Source organism: Galeopterus variegatus, unplaced genomic scaffold (genome assembly GCF_000696425.1).
Source record: "Galeopterus variegatus unplaced genomic scaffold, G_variegatus-3.0.2 Scaffold1913, whole genome shotgun sequence".
Lineage (NCBI taxonomy): Eukaryota > Metazoa > Chordata > Mammalia > Dermoptera > Cynocephalidae > Galeopterus > Galeopterus variegatus.
The window spans coordinates 143715-170875 of record NW_007728024.1 but is presented as its reverse complement, the minus strand read 5'-3'; the positions used below and the strand labels follow the sequence as shown (position 1 = coordinate 170875).

The 27161-nt window shown below is 35.7% G+C and overlaps 2 protein-coding genes across 3 annotated transcripts in view; one reads left to right on the top strand and one right to left on the bottom strand.

Annotated features, from left to right (window-relative positions):
• Positions 1-19491, bottom strand: part of SASS6 (spindle assembly 6 homolog (C. elegans)) — a 50894-nt gene extending 31403 nt beyond the window's left edge. Inside the window, exons 1-8 of one of the 2 annotated variants that reach the window (XM_008579569.1) lie at positions 19285-19491; positions 13772-13832; positions 11777-11856; positions 11274-11378; positions 9982-10153; positions 9057-9122; positions 8087-8206; positions 1651-1842 (exon numbers count right to left, since the gene is read on the bottom strand). In XM_008579569.1, coding sequence (XP_008577791.1) covers positions 1651-1842; positions 8087-8206; positions 9057-9122; positions 9982-10153; positions 11274-11378; positions 11777-11856; positions 13772-13832; positions 19285-19349 — 861 coding nt within the window. In that variant the 5' untranslated portion in view covers positions 19350-19491. The remainder of the gene's footprint in view (positions 1-1650; positions 1843-8086; positions 8207-9056; positions 9123-9981; positions 10154-11273; positions 11379-11776; positions 11857-13771; positions 13833-19284) is intronic. The other variant, XM_008579570.1, reaches the window with a different exon arrangement.
• A 139-nt stretch (positions 19492-19630) lies between these two features.
• TRMT13 (tRNA methyltransferase 13 homolog (S. cerevisiae)) overlaps positions 19631-27161 on the top strand; it is a 17558-nt gene continuing 10027 nt past the window's right edge. The window contains exons 1-3 of the mRNA XM_008579567.1: positions 19631-19846; positions 22737-22783; positions 22872-22938. Of these exons, the coding sequence (XP_008577789.1) occupies positions 19700-19846; positions 22737-22783; positions 22872-22938 (261 nt within the window). The 5' untranslated portion in view covers positions 19631-19699. The remainder of the gene's footprint in view (positions 19847-22736; positions 22784-22871; positions 22939-27161) is intronic.

Here is a 27161-nt window from a genome sequence, read left to right as displayed (position 1 = left end):
CTGGATTTCCTTTTGGTTCACTCATTAAGGCAAAAACATGCAAACAATATCTGTTCATTAAAAATAGAATTTAATAAATCTAGAATAGGTCACTTCCCAAATAGCTAATACCAACCCAAACGTTGCTGGTACACAAAAGTCCAGTATACAATACTCCCAGATAGTTTTAATTTTTAACAAAAATTTTTAAAAATGACTTCATAGAATTATACTATAGTGGTTTTAGAAGAATAGACTTTGGTATCAGACAGAATTCAAATCCTGGCTCTTTTACTCTGTGATCTTGGGAATTACTAAACCTCCCTAAATCTCAGTTCACTCATTTGTAAAACAGAGATAATATCAACTACATCATAAATTATTTTATTTAATCTTCTCAAAAATCCTTATGTAAATTGCCTAACACATTGGCTGGCACACAGTAAATACTAAATAAATGGTACTAATTATTTTTAGGGCACTAATGCCTAAAAAGTATAATTTAGCATAATTAACAGAACATTCAAAGGTCGAAGAAAAAAAGTTCCCAGGACTCATAATTTGTAAGTCTAATACAAATCCTGGAAGAAATATTGATTAGATTATATAAAAACCAACATAAAGAAGTCTGTATATACACTGGCCAGTTTCACGGCTAAAATATAAGAAATCATATAGCATTATAATTAAGCATTTAGACTACCAACGAACCACGAAGTCTGAAATGTTTAACACCAACTATAATAATTGGTGTGGAAGGTGAAGTGTTTAAGGAGAAAAATTGAAGACATCTATTATCCCAGCAGAAGGCTATGAGGATCTGAACATAAAATTGGTCAGGCTTTAGAGAATAATATTGGTGATCTTTGTATTTAAATATAATAAACAAAAAAACTACATGTTTTCTGATAATTCATATGACAGTAATACATAATAATGCTAAGAAAGTCTATCATCAGTGCCAAAGCATCAACAAACGTGCCACTATTACAAGACTTAAAAAACTTCTCTGTTGCCTAAGAGAACAAGGTAGGTTCTCATCCTCATTCTTCCACTGACTGGCTATGTGATCTTAGGCAAGTTACCGATCCTCTCTGTGCCTTAGTTTCATCATCTGTAAAGCGGCAATAATAATACCTACCTTAAAGAATTGTTATAAGAATTAAATGTTAATATAAGTAAATCACTTAAAGCAGTGCCTATCACACAGCAAATGCTCAGTAAGCATTAGCTATTATCTTTACTATTACTATTATCATTATCATTACTGGACATTGAACGCCATACAGTTGCTTGATATGTTGAGTAGCTGAAGAAAGAACCAGCAGCCCTGTCAACACTGAGTACCCTAAGAGATACAGATGCTGCTAATATTAAAAATACCCTGAAAAATCTGAGAGCTATTCCAGTAAGCTGTTCTTGGAGACCCTAACTGAAAACATCCAAGTTTACCTCCATTCTGTTATAAATTAGCCCTTTTTATCAATTTTCAGATTCTCAATTTTCTTTGCATTTCTGAACTGATTACCCTAACATCACAAAGTTCTTTACAGAGCATCCGAAGAAATACCACCCACATAAGTAATAAAGTAACCAAATTAAAATAAAGTGACCAAATTAAAATGTTCTTTCAAATGGCGGGGTGGAGGAGGGGAGACCAACATGCAATACCTCTTCGACACCAGAAAGTTTTGCTTTAAGTTCTCTAATAGTGGAGTCTCCTTTATATTTCCTTTCAGTTAGGTCTTTATTAGCTGCTTCTAATTCAGACAACCTGTTTTGTAGCTGGTGAATATTTTGTTGATGGACGACTTCTAAATCTTTTTTCTGTTGTTCATGCTGCTGTTGATATTGAACTTGTGCCTATTATATAAAAAAATATAGTACCAAAATTCAAAGAAAAAAATCAGAAATACAAATTTGAAAAGATTTGATGAAAAAAATTGTAACTTCTGTATAATTATTAGATTTCCCTGTTTTAAAGGTCTATTTTCAATCATAGATTTCATGAAGAAGTAGATAAACAGAGGCAAATTTACCACCATAATCTTGTTCATAATTTCTGCTTCTTCTAAACCCACATACGTTTAGAAGTAATGGACCTCAAGTTAAGAAAAGAATGATATATGATTAAGTACAAAAAGCAACTGCAAAATACTAAATATAGAATGAACCTACTTGTATAAAAAAAAATGAGCGACTACATAAGAACTTTCAGTTTTCACTTTAAACACTATTACATTGTTTCAGTTTTTACAATCAGTACATATAATGTTTTACAATGGAAAAAAACACCTAAAATTGTAAAATTGGCAAGTTTTGTTCATTAGACCAATCTCATATTTAGTAGTGACATTTTACCAGAAATAAAATTTGAAGATGGTTGTAGCTGTGCAATCTCTGGTGCCTGTATCATACCACAAACCCATCTTAACAATTTCTATTAACGAACACTATCAAATCCTAAATACCTTTTAAAAATAAGTATGCTTTTCTGATTATGAAAGTTAAACATGCTCTTAAATCACAAATAACCCTTAATCCATCCAGGGAACCATTCCTAATGTTTAGGAGTATTCCTTTCATTTATATATTTATACTGACGTCCCGCATAAAACACAATATACATACTCAAATTTAATGAATTAAGATCAAGCTATTTATACAATTTAACCATGCTTTTTATTCTCTTAGCATTTATACCTTCTTACATCACTAAAAAACTCTTTGTAAATACTTTAATAGCTATACAACATTCCATCCCATGGCTACTCCATAATTCATTTAAACTCTGCCCTACTAGGACATTTAGTTTCTAATTTTTCACAATTACAAATAAAACTATGATTAATATATTTGCACACAGACATACACCCAAAATTCAGTTTATTTCCTTATGACTGATTATAGGTTAAAGAATATAGACAAGTATAAATCTTGATATACGTTCTAAAACTGCAATACAGAAAAGTTGTACCTATTCAAAATTCCTACCACTAAGGCAAGAGAGTGTCCTTCTCATAAGACACTTTGAGAATTTTATATTACTACTCCAGAAATTCCCTCATTTTTGGAAAGCTGGAAAGGAGAGAAGGAACAAAAGAGAAAAAACAGGAAGGAGTCCATATAAAATTGAATAGACAACCTGAGAAGAAAACACTGAAGAAGCAATCAAAACCAAAAAAAAGAGCAAGCTGGTAAAGATGCTAATTGTAACTGTTTAAGAGGGTAATCAAAGACACTAAAAGCAAAAGAGGGCAAAGGCAGTGAAAATACAAAACTGATTTTATACCAGTGATCATCAGAACTTTTGGGATTTGTCTTAAAAAAAAAAAGAAAGAAAAGTGTAAGGGGTAGAATTATGAGGTTTATATTTTCTATTTTGTTCATTTCTAAATCACTTGAATATTTTAAAAAATATATATATAAGAAAAATATTTTCATTCTGAAGGAAAAAAATAATCTTTGGAGAGAGAGTTTCAAAATTATAGAAAAGTAATAGAGCCCAATAGAAAAGGGAGAATTTGTAGAGGTGAAGTCAATATTTGTCAAAACAATATTCTATAGATGTTTTAATCAGAAGAGCATGCAATAGTCTTAGATAAACATTAGGTGAGAAATATGTTTCGGGATGGACTTACGATGATAAGAATTGGAAAACAAACATCTGTAGAAAATTCTATGAAGTAGAAAACTGAATAGAGAAGTCAGAATCAAGAAAATAATACATAAAACAAAAGGAAGATGAGTTATTCTATTTGTTGCTAGAACTTTCCTCACAGAAAAGAAGATACTATAAAAAAGAGACATCGGTGTAGAAATGATTAAAACTATTCAGTATATTATTTTTAAATGTAGGGGAGCTGGCCAGTTAGCTCAGTCGGTTAAAGCACAGCCTTCTCACATCAGGGTCACAGGTTCAGATCCCCATACCAGCCAGCCACAAATAAATAAATAAATAATTAATTAAAATGTAGAGATTTGATGAAAACATGGGAAATAAGTACAAACATAAAGAAAAACAAAATACACATGAATCAAATTTACCCTAACTTTTCAAATGCCCTAAGATGGTACCACAGATTTAATGTCCACTTGAGAAGTGGCAAAAGCAGATAATATATTTGTTATTGTGTTCCCTATGACATTTGGGGAAATCTTCAAAATTGGGAGGAGACAGTTTACCTGCCCCAACAGATTTCTATAGAGACACAAAATTGGTCTAATTTGGGAAACAGTACTTCATGGCAGTGGTTATCAAAGTGTGGTCCTTAGACCAGAATAATCAATAGCACATGGGAACTTGTTAGGAAATCAAATTCTTAGACTCCACTCCAGGCCTACTATATCATAGACTCTGAGGATGGAGCTCAGCAATCTATTCTAATGAGCTCCCCAGGTGATTCTCATGCACACTAAACTTTTAGAACCACTGCCTTATAGAATATCTATCAGCAAGAAGAGAGATGTTGGCCTGGTTTTAATGTCCCAAAGGACTGCTTGACAATCCTATTATAAAATGCAATAGAGAATGCAAACAAATCCCTCAGTCACTTTGGAGTTACAAACAAATACACTTAAGAAGTGACTTTTAGAACCTAACTTGCTTGAAAATGAAGCCAAAAAAAAAAGTAGTAAATAACTGAATTTAATGAAATAGGAGGAAAAAAGAGTACACAATTAATAAAATGAAAAACTGGTTCTTCAAAAACACTAAAAAACAGACAAACCAGCAAGTCTCATAAAACACGAATTAAGAACATAAAAGAAATGATAGAGATTAAAAAAATCAAAAGACAGTATTATGATATTGTGGTAATACATTTAAACACACACATGAAATGCATGGCTTTTTTGGAAATATAAATTAACAAAACTAATTCAAGAAAAAACAGAAAATTCAAACAGACAATTATCACGGAATAAATGGGGAAACAACTTAAAGATAAATGCCTCAAATAGGCACCAGATCCAAACGATGTTAAAAGCCTAATTGTATCAAACCTTCAAAGAATAGATAATTCCTTGTTATTTCACTGATTCAAAGCATAGAGAAAACTAGAAAATGTTCTCATTCATCTCATGAGGCTAGCATAATTCTAATACCATAGTCTATAGCCCACAATTGTAATAAGCACAGTAAGATGGGGGAAAATGGCAATATCAGACCAATGTCACTCATGAGTATAAATACAAACATCCTAAATTAAATATTACTGAATTGATCCACAGTGAATTAAAAATTCCTATGACTATTTTTAAGTATTATTCTATGAATTTTAAAATGGTTCAACACTTGGAAATCTACTGTTATAATTTATTACATTATTATATTAAAGAGAAAAATATGATTATTTGGTTAGATACCCAAAAACAATTTCATTTGACTTAGCACTCTTTGGATTGAAACTCTTAGGAAGCAAGGAACAGAAGGAAACTCTCTCAAATGCAAAGCAAACATCACACCTAATGGTGAGACATTTTAGTCATTTATTAAAAAAAGACTACAACAAGAAAAAGATTCCACTATTCAGCACTTTTTTGAACAAGGAAAAAAGAAAGACACAAATCTTAAGAAGAGACAAACTACTATTTTTTACAGTTTATATATCTTCTGGAAAAACTAAGAGAATCATCTCCAAAACTATTAGAATTCATATATAAATTTAGTAAAGATATGACATTGATATATACTACTAATAAGCAATTAGAAAGTTTAACCACAGTGGCAGATGTGGGGGAGTGGATGCTCCTATTTATACAGCAAAAACCTGTAAAATACCTAGACCAAAACATTGTTTAATAGCACTGTAAAAGAAAGAGAAGGAAAGAAGGGATGGAGGGAAATAGAGTGAACTATAAGCCTATTTTAAACAAATAAGGCCTGAATAAATCTTTACATTATATGAGAAAACTCTAAAGATATCAGTTCTGAACAATAGTCTAGAGACAAGCCCAAATACATAAAAGAATTTAGTATACAATAAAGGTAGTATTTTAAATCACTGGAGGAATATGGTATTGGAACAACTGCTTGATGTCAAAAAAAAACCCACCTCATATTGTATTCCAGAAAAATATATTCCAAATAAAGAGCTAAATATAGCATGAAAATTATAAAAATATTAGAATATTGGAGAATATTTTTCATAACCTTGGGGTGACAAAGGCTTTCCAAACACGAAAGGAAACCTTAAACCACAGAGGCAATGTTTGACAGATTTGAAGACATTCAAATGAAAAGGATTGTACAAGGCCAAAGATCCTGGTAATTGGCACATGACAGGCTGGGAGAAAATGTTTATAATACATATGATAGATAAGGTATTATATACTTACTTTATACCATTAAGAAATGAAAAGGCAAGCCATAGACAAAAATATTAGCAATGTATATGTCTGACAAAGGATTTATGTCCAGAATATACAAAGAATTCCTACAAATCTATAAGAAAAATACTAATAGGCCAATTTTAAAATGGGCAATGACTGAATGGACACTTCACATGAGAATATTCAAGTAATCAATATGCATATGAAAAAGTGTTCATTATTATGAGAAAATATTACTCACCCACAGAATGGCACTGTGAACTGGTATACCTACTTTGGAAACTGGCAGTTTCTACTAAAGCTAAACGTATGTCTACACTAGAACCCAGCCATTCCAATCCTAGATACATACCCAAGAAAAAAGAGTACATATGGCCACGAAAGGACATGTACAAGAATGTTCACGGCAGTTTAATTAATAATAGTAGTAAAATACCAGAAACAATTCAAATACATACAAACAGGAAAATAGATAATGATATAGTCAAATAATAGAATATTACATGACAATAAGAAGAAATACACAAGAACATAGTTGAACCTCAAAGATACTGTATTATGCCGAGTGAAAGAAGCCATACACAAATAAATACATACTATATGATTCCATTTATATGAAATTCAAGAAAAGGCAAAACTAATGAATGACAGAAGTCAGAAGTGTGATGACCTCCCATGGGAGTATTATATGGATTGAGAAGGCACACAAGGGACCCTAGAGACGTGCTACAATTTTCTGAATCTTAATTTGGGTGAAAGTTACATACACAAAAACTCATCAAGCTATACCCTTAGGAGGAAACATCTAGTAAAGTATATAAAAACAAAAATAAAATTGAATATTAAAAAAGCTATAACAGAAAAAGTAAAAAAGAAATCCACAATACAAAGCAATAGAAAATGATAATCACACAGAAAAAGGGAACAAAAGATATTAAAAAGTAATCCAGAGAAGAAATAAAAATAGTCAAAAGTTATATTAAAAGATGCTTATCTTCACTAAAAAAAAAAGGAATATAAATTAAAATAAGTACAACCTTAATACCTATCAGGTGGCAAAGAGTAAGAAGGTTAATAATGTCAAGAGCGTGCAGAAATAAGTATCCTCATACACTATCTTTGAGATTCCATTTGGTACAACCTTTTTGGGTGGCAACTTTGCAGTATACATCAATATTTTATATGTATATGTTGCAATCTCATTTCTAGGGACAAAGGATGTTCACTGTAGTACTGTTTTGCAATAAACAAAATTCTGAAGTATTTAAATGTGCTCTAGTTGGGTAAGAAGTTAAATAATTTAAATTACATTCAAACAATGAATACTATGCAACCACTAAAAATAAATATCTGTACTGATATAAAATGACATCTATGATGTGTCAGTATCATGTCAAATGAAAAAAAAGTTACAATCAATATATCCAGTAAGACCCATTGGTATAGAAGAAAACCAAAAACCCACTATGTGTGTACCTATACAGCTATAATTATACAATTTGGTTATAAATTTATAAATAAGTACTTATATATTGCATATTATTTACATATAGATAGAGAAAAGTCTGGAAAAACACACATCAAAAGGTTTATAGACTATCTCCTGGGTAGGAAGTCTTTATAGATTATCTCTGGAAATTAAAGAAAGACTTTTAATTTTTATTTTATATACTTCTGTAATGTTTAAAAGATTTAAAGCAAGCATAAATTACTTTTATAATTAATAAATGACCAAAAGCAATTTTATTTTTCCAGTTTCCTTTAACATTCTTACCTGCAAGGCTTTTTCCTTCTCATTTGTCAGTTCCTGAGAATGCTTATTTGTCAGTGCTGCTGTGTGTGATGCCCATTCATTCCGTAACTTATCTAATTCTTGGATCTTTTCTGATAATGTCTGTATTAGAGTTCAATACAAAATGTTAAGACAGTCTTCTGAATATGTTATACTTCTGACTAGAACATAGCGATATTTGCGAGGATATGAAAGAATAATGTGCAGCTTTTCAAGACATACCCAAAGCCTTTTCCTGAACAGATTTTTTTAATTTGAGGAAATCAATATTAGAATAAAGGCAATTTGGGAGTTAAAATGGCCCACAGGTCAAGTTTAACTATATTTAAGCTACTAGTTAAATCTGGCTCTTCACTATGCAATCCTCTCTGACATTAAGAAGTAAAGCAATCCAGGGTTGAGTAAGTCGGTCATAAAAAGTAGTTCACCTATTATACATAAAACCCAGTTACATGGTCCCCAAGAGGGTCATGTTGTGCAGGGATATTTTCTGCCTGAAGCCATGAAGCTTATCAGATACTTTGGCTCTCATTTCAAAAACTAGGGGCAAAAATATAGTAGTTATGATTGAAATGATGCTCAGTCTATCAGAGGAATTAATTCTAAACATAACAGAAGGAAGGGAAAGGTTTAGAAGATAGCAACAGAGGAACGAGGTGAAAAAAAGGGAGCAGAGAACTAATATGTGACAAATACTATACATTATCTTATTTAATGAGGTTCTGGAGGGAATATATTGGGAATAAACAAAATGTTTGGGTTGAATAAAATATCTAAAAGAGAAAGTATCAGATTAAGATAATTAACTGGTAAGGGAAGGATGGCAAAAGGAGAGGAAATTCAATGGTGGCATGCTCTGAAAGATAATACACAAAAGCTTGGACCTGAGTCAAGAAGCAATTCAGAGCCAATATCTGGATGACTTGCAAAGAGAAAATGAAATCTGAATTACCTTTTGTGTGAAGTTCAGTTGCCTAGTAACCTCATCTAGTGAATGCGTCAAAGATAATTTTTCTTCCTATTTATAAAAATAAAATTAGGCAGTTTACAATTCAATCATCTCTAGCCCAGAAGCCAAGCTACTCAGTGTAACAAAGTAAAGCATCAGCATCATCCTGGAAGCTTGTTAGAAAAGCAGAATTTCAGGTTCCATTTCAGACCTTCTAAATGATAATCTACATTTTAACAGAATCTCCAGATGATATGTATACCATTAAACTTTTTTTTTCAAAAAAAGATGACCGGTAAGGAGATCTTAACCCTTGACGTGGTGTTGTCAGCACCACACTCTCCCAAGTAAGCTAACCAGACATCGCTATATAGGGATCCGAACCCGTGGCCTTGGTGTTATCAGCACCACACTCTCTCAAGTGAGCCACGGGCCGGCCCTTGTATACCATTCAACTTTGAAATGTACTGATCTACAGCATCTAACTAAAAAGACTTTCTAAAAACTCTTAAGAGGTATCCCCATTTTGTTTCCTTGTGCCATATACCTTATATACCACTTTGTAATTACCAAGACACTTTCATATATTTTATCTCATTTAAGATGGACTAGATATCTACCAGCTGATGAAACCATGACACAAATGTTTAAGTGATCTGCCCAAGGTCACAGAAAATTATTAAAAATACTGGGACCTAAGCTTCTCTATTCCTGGTCCAGTTCTATCCTTGTTGTATCTCGACTAAATGAAAACAATAAAATAAATTCTTGTGGGGGAAGGAGGGAGGGAAAAAATAAGTTCATTATATGTTATAAAACTTTATTTGGAAAACAAAAACTAACGGCAATATAGCTATACATTAATTTATCAAAGACCTTTGGTACTTATTTAAAAAAAAATAACTTATAACTTAAATTTAAATCTTACCTTGCTACATTTTAAACAGCCTGCTAGAAATTTCTTTATCTCCACATCACTCCCAGGTAAAAGTTTTAGTGAAAGGTGTGTAAGATGCTTAAAAGGATTTGTCTCTATCACATTTAAAAATGCAGGTGAGTTATCCAAAATAGCTGCTGGAGAAACTAACTGTAGCAAAAACCTTTGAAAAGAAAATGTTACATTATAACACACTTACAAGATAGTGAAACTCTCCCATTGAATCATAATTCCTCTACTTAGAAAGATCAGGAAAGGAAGTATATTAAAAACACAGAAGCCAATATGAAAGGATTCCCAATGGTAAAAGATAAGATGAACACTGATCAAACAAAGTGAATACATAAAAGTCCATGAGTTCACAACAAGATGCAGCTGAGGGGGGACAGAGAGGGGAAAAAAAGCAAAAACTAAAAACAAAAACTCAAGGGCCGGCCCGGTGGCGCAGTGCTACAGTGCGCCGCTTGGGAGCGCAGCGGCGCTCCCGCCGAGGGTTCGGATCCCACATACAGACTGGTTCCCGCTCACTGGCTGAGCGAGGTGTGGGCGTAACACCGAGGGTTGCGATCCCATTGCCGGTCCCGGTCCGGTACGGTACGGGCGCGACACTGAGGGTTGCGATCCGTTGCCGGACACGAAAAAAAAGACAAAAAAAAAAAAAACTCAATGAGTACTACAGAAGTAAGTACAGTACCAGCTCCTTACTCTGATAATTTGAAAGTAAGAATTAAGCATTTATCCTTTCCTATATGAAATTTCAGAGTAATCAAATAGACATCATTGATGAGGGAAAATTCTTCTTTATAGAACTATACCTAATAAACATAGACAGAATAACAGACTTAGCATTTTGTAATTCCTAACGAAATAACTGATTCAAACAATCAACAACTGATGAAACCAACAAATAAAAGGCTGACAGTGAACTCTATAATGAAAGGATCAGGTATTAGCACCACAAGAATATGAATGAACACACACACACAATATCTTATTCTTCCCTTTTTCCAAGATCATTACAAAAAATACCTGACATTGCTAAATATTTCAGATAACTTTGGTGGTTTTCTCAAAACATGAAAATTAAGGTATAAATGTTTCTGATTCTAATTCTAAAATTTAATGGGGTCGTAATCCCAGTTTTAAAAATAAACAGGAATACTTATAACCTAAATATTATTTCCATTATATGTTAGTACATGTAGAATATTTTGCCATCAACTCGTCTTCAAAGAGCATGTCTTGAAAGAAGTTTAATAACGTAGTGACCTCACGTAACTTACCTTGGAATTTCTTTGGCATGTTCTTGAGTACATTGCTGAAGGAGATCTATAAATTTTTGTGGAAAAGCTAAGAAGTCTACCAGAAGACCTTGCTGGAATTTTAAACTATTTAAAAGACAAGAAAAGAAATTTTTTAAAAAATCTAATTACTATCTTTAATTATAAATACCCTAAGATTCTTTTTTTATTTACTGAATGCCCATTATAACCAAGAAATTAGGTAGGGATTTTTATAGAACTTATTCAATAAGATGGAAAAGGTCAATAAATTTAGTTAAAGTTCAAAATTCTGAGCTGTTTTAAGGAGAATTCAGATTATCCATGAAAAATTTATTTTCAAAAAATCCTGAATAATTACAGTACAAATAGCCCAGTATTCCCAACACAACTAAATGTTCCTAATAGGTATGTGTTTCAAAGAGAACAGTATCAAGACATTGAAAAAACTTAGAAACTTACTTATGCCTGAATTAAACATAAGACCAGAAAAAAAATTTAGTTACCTTTGAAAATCTTCCTCAGATATAACAAGGTTATACAGGAAAAATGGATCCGTATCATCAGTCAGACGGATAACTAAATCCTAAAAGAAAGAGTGTTGTTTTTTAACGTTCTCAGTAGATCTAGCTTTTAGAGTAATTTCTTCCTTCTTGGAAGTAAAATGATCCAATAACACAGTTAAACTTCAAGTAGTTTTGTTTTCTGGCGCTGCTGGTTTTTTATTAGTCTTTGGAGACTTACAATCTTAAACAGGGGTAGATATTCTGCTCCTTGTGAGCCATATGGGGGTCTGTAGAAGTCAACTAAATGCTAGGAGTTGAAAGTTTAGGAATATCATCCTATCAGAGGCTTACAGAAATTTGGACCCAGCCTTTGCTGCACTACGAAACCATGACAAAAATATTCTTTACCACTGCACATACCACAGTCAATACATTTTCAGTTTCCCTCAAGATAACTGGTCTGGCATTTCAAAAGTGGCAAATATATCAGCAGGAATAATAATCATCCACCCTAGAAAAGGAAGGATCTTTTGTCAATGAGGCAGAGGATAGAAGTATCAGGTGACAGGATGCCAGGGCTTTTTCCAAAGGGCCTATTCTCTCCTACTCTAGGTGGCCACTGACGTGGAACCCCATCTGTTTTCAGTTTCAAGTGAAGTGGGTACCTTTCAAAAAAACCACATCCCAGGCCATTAAATTTGTACTGCAGCAGATCATCACAGCAGCTAAAGCTGACAGAAAAGTACATGAAAATTATGTACTTCAGAAAATACGAAAGTACTTCAAAAAATTCATGGGAAAATAGAATTAAAAGATAATACAAATCTACAATCTTTCCATAAATTTTCTGAAGTTTCTTCATATTGGTGCAAGGAAAACAGGACATAATTACAAGATGATGGAAGACTAATAAAGAACTAAGCATTCAAGTTAAGAATCAGTTTGAAATAAAATCTTCTCACAGCTACTGACGAACTGCTAGAGTCCTAGAAAAATCTAAATCACTTATGAGTAGAGCTAGAAAATAGATAAAGGTCCAGCTAGCATAAAGAATAATATGTAAAAAGTGTAATATAAAATCTCTACCCTGGAAAATTAGCAATCTGGGTATTTGCTCTGCCTCAAAATGCCCTGTTCTTAATCAGTTTCTATTTAAATACTTCTTGAAATTCACTCCAGAATGCTACTTTTTTAAAAAAAAACGAAGCTACTACTAATACTTCTAGGACCTTGAATGCGTTCAGGGAAACCTATGACACAGATCAGGCCAGTTAACTCACTTGCTTAGAGGGTGGTGCTGATAACACCAAGGGCTAAGGGCTCACACCCCCATAACAGGCAGCCACAAAAAAAAAAAAAAAAAAAAAAAAAAAAAAAAAAAAGCTATGACTGATGCTCTAAATGTTTCTGTTCAAAAGGTAAAGCAAAAGATTCAAGAATATCTCCCTGCAGTACTTTATCTGTTCTCACTTTTACAACAGAAAATGACAATTCTATAAGGTCAGCAATATATATTATTGGAACTTTTAAGTGCGCTGGACAAACCTAAGGAGAATGTCATTCTAACCCCCAATTCGTTGTGTGTGCTTTAGAAACATATAATTATCTTTCAGTTGTTGTCTCAGTAGATTCCACCACCCCAAATCTGCAACAGTTACAAATTGGCCCAAAACTAAAAAGCAAAGATGGGCATAACAAAAGATCTCAAATTCTTAAAGAACAAAAATAACTACCTACAATGTACAGAAGAACAAAAATAACTACCTACAATGTACAGAAATTATCATATTTCAAAAAATAAATAAAGGGGCCGGCCTGTGGCTCACTCGGGAGAGTGTGGTGCTGATAACACCAAGGCCGCGGGTTCGGATCCCATATAGGGATGGCCGGTTGCTCACTTTGGTGAGCGTGATGCTGACAACACCAAGCCAAGGGTTAAGATCCCCTTACCGGTCATCTTTTAAAAAATAAATAAATAAATAAATAAATACCAACCTTTCTGTGAACTGGATTAGAAACTGATTGTAGTTCAATGCTCACTCTAACACTTACTCTCCTGTATGAAAAGACATGTCCAACTATCAGAAACATTTACATGAAATGAGTTATCTCTATCAATTGTATTGACTGAAGTTTTCAGTCTTAAGCTACAAGACTTTACACAGGGGTTGTACGAACAGATGTTTGAAAAGCACACTAGACGGGCCGCCCGGTGGCGCACTGCTATAGTGCGCTGCTTGGGAAGTGCGGTGGCCCTCCCGCCGAGGGTTCGGATCCCACATACAGACCGGCCGCTCACTGGCTGAGCGAGGGGCGGGGACAACACCAAGGGTTGCGATCCCGTGGCCGGTCCCGGCCCGGTACGGGCGCGACACTGAGGGTTGCAATCCGTTGCCGGTCACGAAAAAAGACAAAAAAAAAAAAAAAAAAGAAAAGCACACTAGATGTGAAGTTTAAGTTCTTATTGTTCGTTCCACTAGTAAGTAAGCTAGTAGTTTTTAACCTAAGGCTAAATTTTTCTCACCTGTGAAATGGGGACGTAAACATTAAATGATATAAATGATATGGTATGCCTAGTACTAGCCTGGTATATAATCTTACTGCCCTAATTATAAAATAGCATCTATTGAAAGACAAACCATCAATTTAGTAACAACTTTTCACATATAAACAATTACCATTTCAAATGATCAAACTGATTTATAAGAGATTCCATTTTAAAAACTTAAAATATGAATATTTGAATGTTTAAAATGTTTAAAATCAAGATAATAACATTCACTACCTTTGTTTATGCATACACATAATGTTTTTTCATATCCACAAACCAAATCTGCTTAATATATCCTCTACACCATATATCCACAGAAGTACTGACAACAAGTTTATTATTATCTATCTTATCCTAGAGTAACTCTAGGCCCTGACAGGGAAAGATCATAGCATTCTACCTCCTATGCTGCATCTTAAAAAGTCCAGTATTGAACAGAGGCATATAAATAAAGATGCTCATAAACATTAATCAAATTGAGCAAAAATATCAAAATAATCCAGAAAATAAAGGCGAAAATTAGTGAAAAACATCTCTGCACAGTGGTTTTCAAACTATTCTACTAGAATCAAGTAACAATGGTCTTTCTCTGATGTGCAAGGAAAAAAAAGTAAACTGACAAATAGAACTTGTTCAATTTTAAGCTATTCTTCCCAAGATTTGTTTTAAACCTTTTCCACATTCTACCACTTACCTACTACAGAAGTAAAAAGTATAGCCAAAGCAACTGAGTAGCTTAGAAATAGTCGACCAAGGCTAGATTCAACTGTATGGATGTTTTTATGCTCTGATTTGTAATTTGATACTGGTTTAAAATGTACCATTTTAGTTAGATTTCTTATTGAACATATATATGATTGGATGCTAAATCTTGGCTCATATGACAAGGTTAAATGCTACCATAACTTTTATCTGTTATCTCAAAAGGAACAAGAAGCACTAGTCTACACCACAAAGATAGAATTATTTTTAAAACAAGAGTGTGTTGTTTCTACTTTTCCAGTATCTAGAACAATGTATGTGAAATACATTACAGTCCTATTCCAATTCCTTAAATTAAGCTTTCTTTGAGGAAAATACCCTCAATTTCCTAATTTGTAAGCTAAGTGAATTCAGTTAGAAGGTTTGTGAGGGCCTTTTTAGCTCTACAATGTCATTATGTTTGGCTTTCATCTTTTGAAGTTTTTTCTAGTATACACTGCCATGGTGGTATTAATACTGCAGTTGATACTTAACTTTTTATAGTGATTTACAGTTCTAAGAGTTCCGTCATACTTCATAAATTTGAAAAACAAATTAAAGCAGCATCCGTTTAATAAGTGTTCTTTACATAATTCTGGAAGAGTTATATGACTGTGATAATTTACCCATCATATTAATGCTATTGTTGCATATATTTCAAATGCCTATATGCATTAGATGTTGGGAGAAAAAAGGAGGAAATTAAACCTATTAAATTAAACCTATTAAAACTATTCCCCAAGTCTACTACAAAAATACCCCTAGAAATATCTTGTAGAAAAATATGAGCTTTCAGCAGATATGCTATTTAAAATCACAAATCTTTTTTTTCCCATTATAATGGTTAGTGTCATAAGAGCAAACCAATCAATAAAAGGTGCTATTTCTCATCTCAATAAATGTCACACCCTCAACTATGCATAAATCTACATAATATCCTCCATGTCAGTTAGATTTGGCTGGGTGTTCTTTTAAATAAAAAGCATCTTAAACATCAGGCAATGCAGCACTGGATTCTAGCCCACCTCTGCCATCCAGTAGCTGTGAACTTAAACTCTCAAACAAATAAAAGCTACTCTAAGCCAGGTACTGTGCTGGGTGCTAGGGATACAAACAAAAATAAACATTGTCCATGTCCTCAAATTGAGATCAGATTAAATGACTTTTCCTTAGATTTGCTTCTGATTGTATTACAGGGCTTCAAGAGAGGGGAGGAAAGGGTTAATAACACTTACTGAGTACCTACACTACTGAGTACTTGCCAGGTACTTTACATATATCATTTTATTTAACGACAATAATCTTAAGTAAATATTATCTCTTTTACAGAGGAGAAACCTGAGGCCCACAGAAGCACATACTTGCTGTAGGTCACACTGCACAGCCCAAATTAGACCATGCTATCTAATGAATGAATAAAGGCAATTAATTTCAATTTAGACGATTTTGAAAAATCCTTATAGTGAAAGGATTTAAGACGTATCTTGAAGGTTATGAAAGAAAAGCATTTAAGGCAGAGGTAACAGTAGGAATAAAGGCATGGTAGAGAGAGAATCAGGTACATTCAGAGGATAACAAGAATTCTTGTGTGAGTAGTATATTGGAAAGAGGAGTTAGGAAACAAAACTGAAAAGGCAGGTTGGTGTCAAATTACAGGATTCAAAATTTTGCATTCTTTCCTCCAGATAGAGTTCCCTGATTGTCCTCAGCTGAATTTCTTTTTTCTATATGACTTTAGTATAGTACTTATATTACTTTACAGATTAGTCACACTTTATTAATAGCTAAAGTTTAGTGAATGCTTATTATGCTCTAGACACTGTTCTAAGCACTTGTATTAATGCATTTCATGCTCATAATAATCCCACGAGGTACATGATGTTATTATTATCATTTTAAGAATAAGGCACAGAGAAGTTAAGTAAATTGTACAAGATCAAACAGTAAGCAGCAGGACCAGGATTTAAAACTAGGCAATCTGGCTTCAGAGCCTCACTTTTTAACCTGTGCTATGCTGCCTCTCCAAGGAAAATCTTTTTATTTCCCCTATTAAAATGTGAGTTCCTTGAGGGCCAGACTGAAAATAGTTCTTTTGTTGGGGAGTGGGAGTAAGAGGGAGCTTTATATCTTCTGCACCTTGGACAGTTCCTGGTTCATAGAAGGCATTTGCAATATTTGTTGAGCTGAACTGGCCTTGAATACTTAACTAAAGAATCTGGGTTCTTCTTTCTATTGGTCAGGGGTCAGCAAACTATTCTGAAAAGAGCCAGAGAGAAAATATTTTAGGCTTTGCAGGCCATAAGGTCTCTGTCACAGCTACTCATTTCTGCCCTTGTTGTGCAAAAGCAGCCACAGACAAATGCATAAACAAATGAGCATGGCTGTGTTCCAACAAAACTTTATTTACAAAAACAAACCTGTATTCCAGTTTGCTGATCCCTGCTATAGGTCATAGGAATACATGAAAAGCTTCTAAACAGGAAGAATAAAAAGGTTAAAATTGTGTTTTAAGAAGATTAAAAGTGATGACAATGTAATTAAATGCAGAAGAGCTAGGAGTTTCAATACTGGAATCAGAAGTGATGCCCCATTACTTTTATCTTTCTATAATAATTCTAGAACTGTGTTGCTCAACAAAAATACAATGCAGGCCACAAATGTGAGCCATATATTTAAATTTTTTTTTTTTTTTTTAACGATGACCGGTAAGGGGATCTTAACCCTTGATGTGGTGGTGTCAGCACCACGCTCTCCCAAGTGAACTAACCGGCCATCCCTATACAGGGATCCGAACCCATGGCTTTGGGGTTATTAGCACCACACTCTCCCAAGTGAGCCACAGGCCGGCCCCACCATATATTTAATTTTAAATTTCCTAGAAACCATATTAAAAAAATAAAAGCAGGTAAAATTAATTTTAATAATGTTTTATTGAACCCAATAAACCCAAAATATTGCCATTTTAACACATTAATATAAAAATTATTCAGATATCTTATTCTTTTTTTCTCATAGTAAGTCTTCAAAATCCAATGTGCATTTTATACTTAACAGTACATCAAGTCAGATTACAAATGTCCAATAATGGCATGTGGCTAGTAGCTGCCATACTGGACAGCACAAAAGAATGACCAACCAAAATGACCTACAGATCTAGTTGGCTGCTGGTTTTGGTACCAAATCCTTGTCTGGCTTGCAAATTGATTTTGGACCTAATTATGAACTATATACTATAGTTTCATTTTACTGGCAATTCAGTAAGTCATTTTTTATGTTACATTTCCACACCACCTAGTTTTCACATACATTTTGACACTTCATCCTCACTACAACCATGTGAGTAGGCATGTGATTATACCAGTTTCACAAATGAGGAAACATAACGTTCAGAAAAGCCAAGACACAGCTAATGAGTGGTGCAACTGAGAAAAAAATTTAAATCTCCTGACTTCTAGTCAAATCTCTCTACTTAAGCCCCAATAGCAAAGTTGCAATTTTGCATTTATCTGTGAGACTGGCCTTTCTTTATTTCCTCCACTGAACTGTAAGCTCCGTGAAGAAAAGGACTGTTTTTCCCGACCACGGTATCCCCAGTGCCTAGTAAGGTTGTTTAACAAGTAGGCAATATTTATCGAATGCATTAGTGAAATTTCTGATTTTCTCATTTTTAGTAGGCTGAGTGTAATTTACTGTAAGTTTTTTAGTAACTAATGTGAAGAAAAGCCAAAGTACACCATGAAATTTATTTTTTTAATTGAAGTTTAAATTTACTTTCGACATACCCCAAAGGAGACAGGCGGGTGGGGGGGACAGGGCGGAGGGAGGCTGGAAGTCCAGGCCTGAGTTCCAGTGCTAACCCTGCCTTGAACTTGCTGTGAGTCCTCGCCTAAATTATATCACTTCTCTAGGCCGGAGTTATCTGTCAAAAGGGAAGAGGAGGGCTATAACCTGCACGATTCCATTCAGAGCTAGGATTTAGGACATTAACCTGGTATCAGTCGGCTTCCCATTTCCTCACACCCTTCCTTCCGTCCCCTTGCAACAGCAAACTTGGTGAGACAGGTAACCATTAAGTCCCAGTTAGGCCCCCTCTCCGCGCCCTGGGGGCCGCCCGGCCACCCCGCCGCAGGCCGGTGCCCACTATCCAGAGCCGCCATCTTTCCGCATTGGCCCGACCCCAACCGCCACCCGCTGCACCGGGTGACGCCAACCTCACCTCTCCTCGCAGTCTTTGCATTTCACCTGCAACGGGACTAGTTGCTGGAACAGAACTTCGCTCATGTTCGCCCGTTGCCCCGGCCGGTGTGCGGAAAAGCCCAACAGGCCCGGCCCTCCGTACTAGCCTGAAAGGCGTCTGGGTCCTGATAGAGTTTGAGTTTGGCGCTCAGCTGCCGCGGAGGAGGCGGGGAGAGAGAAACGAGGGAAAGACGAAGGAGGTTTGAACCTCGCCAGCCACCATCAGTTTTTTCCGGTTTTCCAGACGGGGCAAAGGTGGTTGCGGCAGTTCCGGGCATTAACCTGTGAGGCGGCACCCGAGGCAGCCATGTTTGTTAAGGGAAGGGGTACCGAAGGAAGCTGACAACTTTTCCTCTGGTCGCCAGAAGCTCGCCACCCGAAGCGGGCCCTGAATTATGGCGGCTTCTGCTCCTACACCTCACGCGACGGGTTTTCCAGCTGAAGGTAGATGCGGTTATTATGTGGAAAAGAAGAAGCGGTTCTGCCGGATGGTGGTGGCCGCAGGGAAAAGGTTCTGTGGTGAACACGCTGCAGCCGCGGAGGTCTGGTATCGTCTTACCCTCCCGAGAGTCGGAAATAAGTTTCCCGGTCCGGTCGGTGCTGGAACCCGGCCCCTCCCCTCTTTGACAGGTTTCTGCTTCTGTCCCCTCGATTCTCCAGCTTTTTTACTTTGACTCTGTTCTGTCCTTGCAGAGCGATGATGGGCCCTAGTGATGAGCAGTGTTTTCTTTTACTAAAAGTAAAGCTCCAGCAGTGACCCATTTATCTTGATCCTAACTCATCATAATGCTGGATTTTAATCTTACACCGAACTACGGCTCCTTACGCTTTGCCCACCCTCGCCTGATGGGAAATGATGGTTTAGAGAAAGTGATGGAAGTCCCAAGGTTTCACTAATTGTGTTCTAATTACTTTTTCGTGAATGATAACCACTTCTTGTGAATGCGGCTGAAAGAAGCTAATTGTACTATCAAACGATATATATTTGTATGTATATATATTACTTTAGAATATACGTATATGATAAGAAAACAAAAATAAGAACAAGAGGAGCAGAATGCTGATAGGAAGGGGGAAAAAAGCATGTCTAATAGAACTAGAAAGAATAAACCAAATAGGCCAGCATCTGGTTTCATGCCTTATGAATGTTCAGTATTATTTGCATTATTTTCTTCCTTAATCAGTTCATCTTTCAAGGCAATATCCAGTGCAGATCAGTCCCCTGAGCCCTTTCATCTGCCATTCTCATTTTGGAATGTGGGAGACATGTGACTTATTGTGGAAACTATTTGAAGTATACCCACAATTGTACTGGCTGGTTTTGAGGGGATCAGCAAACATCCCTTGGTTAAAGAATGAAATTTATGGTAGAAGGATTTGTTCCCATTCTGTTACAAAGCCTTAGACTTCACCTTCCCCTACATCTGGAAGGCAAATGCAGATGGCAATAGTAAAATATGAATAAATCCTTACAGCCCGATCAGTATTCCTAGATGGGAATGACATTATTAGTCCCTTGAAGAAAGGTTGCAAAACACCAAGTGGAAAAACTTTCCATGACTATGATCTGGTTTTGAGGCGAGGCAATCCTCCTGAATATGTAATTTATGATGTAATTGGGTGTTTTGTTTCCATCTCTTTTTCTTAAGTGTCATATATAGCTGCAATGATACTACTTGCATTCATTTTTACTCGGTGATTCTCAGCTGGGGGTGATTTTGCCACCCCAGTGGACACTTGGCAATGTCTGAACACATTTTGGTGGTCACAGCTGGGGAGTGTTACATCTAATGAGTAGAGGCCAGAGGTGCTGCTAAACCTCCTACAAAGCACAAGACCACACCCCCACACCCCCAAAAGAATTATCTAGTCCAAAATGTCAGTAATGCCAAGGTTGAGAAACCTTGTTTCTACACCCAAATAATAATTTTAAACGTGTTTTTCCCCCACTCTATGGTTAGGTTTTGGTGGTTAGAATAATCTCTTACACAGAGGTTAGGTTTTAAAGTCAGCAGATAAGAAAGAAATAACGTGAAGTTTTTTATTTTAATTGAAAAGTAGACAGTATTTTCAAAAGAAATTGAAAATTTCTTAGCTTTCTCATGAAATTCGGTGTACATTGCTTTGTGGACATGCTGAGAGTCACATCAGAACTGAAATAAATTGAAAAAAGAATTAATAATAATAACAGCAGCAAACACTTAGCATTTACTCTGTAGCCAGCACTGTACTGAACAGTTTTGTTTTGTTTTGTTTGACTACTAGCTCACTTTGTTTTTACAAACCTTAGGAGGTAAGACATGTTATTGTTCTCTTCTTTCAGATGAGGCAATAAATCTACCCAAGGTCTTAGGGCTAGTAGCTGATACATAGAGGTAGGAATCATATCTAGGCAGTCCGGCTGGCCCGTGGTTTTAACTTGTATACTATTCTATTCATACAGATTCATATAGAATATTGGGTAGAACTGCAAGCACTATTAATTTTCCTGTCTTTTTTCCTAGTGCATATAGTTAAATCCATGTAACTTAGAAATGAACAGGATATAACTCTACTATACTGAAAAGTTGCAAAGCCAATAGAATATGACATGCACCAAATGATTAAAATGCCATCCTTGTTTCTAAGACGCTTTTTTTTTTGTCTTTTTTTCGTGTCCGGCAACGGACCGCAACCCTCAGTGTCGCACCCGCACCGGACCGGGACCGGCAACGGGATCGCAACCCTCGGTGCCACGCCCACCCCTCGCTCAGCCAGTGAGCGGGAACCGGTCTGTATGTGGGATCCGAACCCTCGGCGGGAGCGCCGCCGCGCTCCCAAGCGGCGCACTGTAGCAGTGCGCCACCGGGCCGGCCCCTAAGATGCTTTTTAAAAAATTATTTTAACATCTCTAAAATCAGGATGTATCTTAAAATGAATATCTCATAATTTAAATGGACAGCATTTTCCACAAACTGTATGAGGTAATGCATGTGTTAATTAGCTTGATTTAGCCATTCTACAACATATACGTATTTCAAAACATCATGTTGTACACAATAAATATATACAATTTTTACTTGTCTATTAAGTTAACTAAAAATAAAATAAATGGGTAGCATTTTTTCTTTCTTGGTGGTACATAAAATATATATAGTTGATGTTATTTTAGAGTCAAAATTCCATACATAGTCCTTCTCTATATCCAGTTTGAAGCTATACACCCTTGTTCATCCAAAGCAGTATTTGTTCGTATATCTATAAGCCAGCTACATTGGAGATTTTTTGTTATTATTAAACCCTGTGGCCTGATTTTGCCAATTTTTTGTTATATCCTTTTAATGATTCCTTACCTTGTTTTGAGAATGCAGATACACTGAAGTTATATCTTGAATCTGTAGGTAGTAAACTTGATATTTTGTGGAAATAAATGTATTCCTTTTAATTTGTTAGGAAGAAAATGCTCGGAAAAGAATCTTGTGTCCATTAGATCCAAAACAGTAAGTATGGATCAGATAAGGGTTTTTCTGTGCTGGAAATGGTAATTGTCACAAGACTTATTTTAAATAATTTTCTTTTTAAATTTAGCACAGTATATGAAGATCAACTAACAAAGCATTTGAAAAAATGTAACTCAAGAGAGAAGCCAAAACCTGTAAGTTTTGATCAGTAAAATCGAATGGTGAAGTGTGTGGTATGTAATGTTTATATGTAGTTAGTAGATTACAAATATGGATATTTAACAAGATTTATGCCTCAAGGCCTGAATTTGGTAAATGCATTTGAGTGTATATAGGGTATCAGACTGTAAATCCATTTATAATCATAATTCAGAGAATAGAATTTTATGCAACATGAGTGTTGTTTAGAGAATAATTTCACAATTTATTTATTGAAACATATTTACTTAGTGCCTACTAAATTTATTTCAATGGAATATGATCCCAGCCTTCACTGAGTTTATTCGAGACTGGTAAGTAAATTTGTAAATAAGGGATATTATTTAATAAGGTCAGTGAAAAAAGTAAACATACTTGTAGTCAGAGCGCATATTTGTGTCAAAATTTAAGTTAAATCAAGGGGTCAAGAAAGGGTTCCTAGAAGGAATAACACTTGAGGTGAGGCTTGCTATGGCAAAGAAAAGGAAGAAGAGCTCTCGTAGGCAGAAAGGACAACATGTGCAAGTGTATGGAGCTGAGAAACCACATAATACTTTCAAGAAACTTGTACTTTATTCTGAAAGATATGGGAAAGTACTGAAAGATTTTAAGTTTGGGAATAGTGTGGTCAATTTTACCTCCTAGAAAACTTTCTTTTACAGCAATGTGGGAAGATAGCTTGGAATCAGGAAGACTAGTTAGGAAGCTATGGCTGAAATCTTGGTGGGACATGGTAAGACTCTGAATTAAAGAAGATGGAAAGGGTGGGGATAAATACAAGAATTGTTTAGGCAGCAGAATCAATAAAACTTGGTGACTGGAAATTTGGAGTTATATATCTAAATCTGAAACTCACTAGAGAGGTTGGGCAAGTAATTGAAATTTGGAAATCAAATATATACAGGTCATAGGTGAAGCTTTGGATTTTTAAGTTACCCAAGATAACTGTTTAGAGAGGGAAAAAATGGACTTTATTCAATAGATATTAATTGAGCACTTATGCCAGACATTGTACCAAGCACCCTGTCTAGAAGAACATTACAGTCTAGTGATGGAAATGTAAAATGCGATATTATATATGCTAAAATTGACAAAGTACAGGGTGCTATGGGAAAATAAAGGAGGAGGACCTAACTCTTTTTTTTTTTTTTGGAGAATATAGGGGGTGAGAGAAATGGAGAAGGAGTCAGGCAGGATTCTCTGAAGGATCATATCAGGTGACACCTAAAGGTCAAAGGAGAATCAGCCAGACAAGGAGGAAAATATTAGCAAAGGCCTAGAAGTAAAAGTAGATAGCTTTGTCAGGGTCTGCACATTTTACATGGCTGGACTATAAAATACAAGGGGAGAGCTGAATAAAACATGAGACTTAAGGGGTGTCTGAGGGATAGAAACCAAACGCAGAACTCTAGGCAACATCGACATTGAAAGATGAGCTGCTAATAGGAACCACAGAAAAAAACTGAGGAAGGGTGACTGGAGAGATGGGGGGGAATAAACCCACTAGAAGAGCATGGTGTATCAGAAGTCAGAGGGAAAAAAATTTCAAAAAGAAAAGAATGATCAACAGTGTCTAGCACCACAGAGAAATCAAGTAAGGTAAGGATAGAAAAGAAAACCATTGGATTGGCAATATGGTGGTCGTGAAAGATCAAAAACCTTAGCAAAATGCATATTTAATAGGGTGGGGTGAGCAGAAATCAGACTGGAGTGATATATGAATAAATGGAAGATAAGGCAGTAAAAATCATAAGCATAGGCTATTCTTTCAAGAAACTTGGCTTGATAGATCTTGAGAGTTAGAATGGCCATCAGGGAGGAAGCAGGATAGAGGGAGTTTAAAATGGGAGGAAATGAAGTTTTATTTATATACTAAGAGTAAAGAGCAAGTAGAGAAGAAATAGGAAGTAGAAGAGGGTATCATTGAGGCTGCTGAGGCAGGGATAGGGAACAAAATTGAGGGAGAATGGAATAAGAGGAGGGTTAGCTCTTCCACTGAGATAGATGGGGAAGAGTAGAAGATGGATATCAGCTCAGGCAAATTTGAACTGATAGGATTAATTGAGAAAGTTCTCATTTGATAGCTATTCTTTTACTGAAGTAGGAGACAAAGTCATAGAGGGGGATGATGGTGCAGTGGGAGATTTGAGGAGCGAGGTAAAAGTTTAGAAATAAGGTTGTGAAGAATAATCGCTGGGAATCTTTGAGAGTCAGACTGAGTGTGGAGATAATGAATTTGAACTGGCACCAGTCCAGATGACTGGGTGGTTTTTCTTCAACAGTGTTCAGCTGGCCAGATATTGGGGTTAAAAATTATATTAATGTAGGCGTTGGGTTTTGCAAGGGTGGGTGTTACAGAAGGACCAGATTGTGAAAGATAATGGTAATGATGATAATGGATATCTAGGCTGGATGGCATGAAAGAGAAACCCAGAGATTAGCCGAGAAAACTTGCACAGAGGTCTTTAAAAGGTGGAAGAATATGATTAGGAGCAAGAGAATCACTATGCCTTGTACCAGCATAGTACAAAGTTATGGTCAGAGAGTAGGTTAATAGGATTTAGGATTTCTGAGTTTAAATGGTTTGCAGTAATGCCAGAGTCTAGAGGGCCCATGCATGTAATTTTCTGAATTGGAGTGAAAGTTTTTAGAGTTAAGAAAGTCAAGCAGAGCTATTACGTTGAGTGGCTTGAAAACATGGTCATATGGCTGGATTAGGAGTAGAAAGACAACTTGGTGTCAAAATCCCTAATGAATGTTGGGCAATGACCAACATATTGATAGTTGATAACCCCAGGAGATTTAGAAGATGGTTTAAAAGCCTGGTGTTTCTCAGTGGGAGCTTTTGGCATTTTGAGTGGGGCAGTCCTAGCCTGTGCATTCCAAAGCTTCACTGTCCATTCCAAAATATCCGTCCTAGCCTCTGAGCAGCAAATGGGAAGTACACTTGTCAAGAACTATGAAAGGTCTGAAATTTCATTTTATTTTCAAGCTGCCAAGTTAGCCTGCCACAGGTTCACGGATGCTAGCAGAAGATTTGAGATTCCTGGGTGAGAGACAAAGGATTGTATTGCTCACCACATAGCAAGCAACAAGAGCTTCTTGTTTGCATCAGTTCCCCTTATTCCCCAAGGCCCACAGGGTCTATATGGAGGGGCCTAGATGGATGCTGTAATACATATTTGTATTATAGCTGAGAATCCCCAAGCTCAGGAAATACAAATCTTTTAAAATTGGACAGTAAGCAAACCTGCCTGACCTTTACTTCTAAGTAAACATTTCTTTATTATACTGTGCAATAAGTAAGCCTGTCATGTGATCTAGAAAGAGACACAATTTCTATTTTCCAAGGGTACTTGGTATACAAATCTCTTTGAAAAGGTAGTCTGGAACAAAGGTACCTCTGCTTGTAAGATTTGTAGAAAATCAAGAGACCTATAGGAGACTTATCTCCCCATAGCACTTCTCTGTCATTTTGACAACAAAATACCCCCTACATTTCCAAATGCTTCCAAATTGAGAACCACTGGGCCAAATGACATAAGCTTAAAAGAAAATATTTTTAGGTTACTATGGTGTAGAAGAAAAATGATAAAAATGGTGACCCCACCACCACCACCTTAGGACTTAGCACCTTTAGTAGAAAGAATGTTGGCTTTGCTTGCAAGTATCTTCCTTACACAAGGTTTTAATTAAAGTAGGTAAATGGAATATGTATTCTGGGAAAAGTTTGAGAGAAAAGGTGAGTTTATTAAAAATGGAATACCCTTGAGCGGATTGCATTGCATGCCAGGACACAGTGGCAATGAAAGGGAAAAAGCAGTGGGATGATGAGGTGGGAGAAAGAAATGCTGAACAATATTTACCTGGTACACTATGTAGAATGTGAAACTTCGAACCCAGGTAAGGGCATATCACTGCTCTGCTTTCCTTTGGGAAATTGGTCATCAATTTTGAAACATTTCGTATGAAAATAAGTTGGTAAATTTCTCTAATATAAATAGTTTTCACATTTAAAGATCTAATCCATAAGGGCCGGCCCGGTGGCGCACTGCTATAGTACCGAGGGTTGCGATCTTATTGCTGGTCCCGGTCCAGTACGGGGGCGACACTGAGGGTTGCGATCCATTGCCGGACACGGAAAAAGACAAAAAGGAAAAAAAAAAAAAAAATCAAGGGGCCGGCCCGGTGGCGCATGCTACAGTGCGCTGCTTGGGAG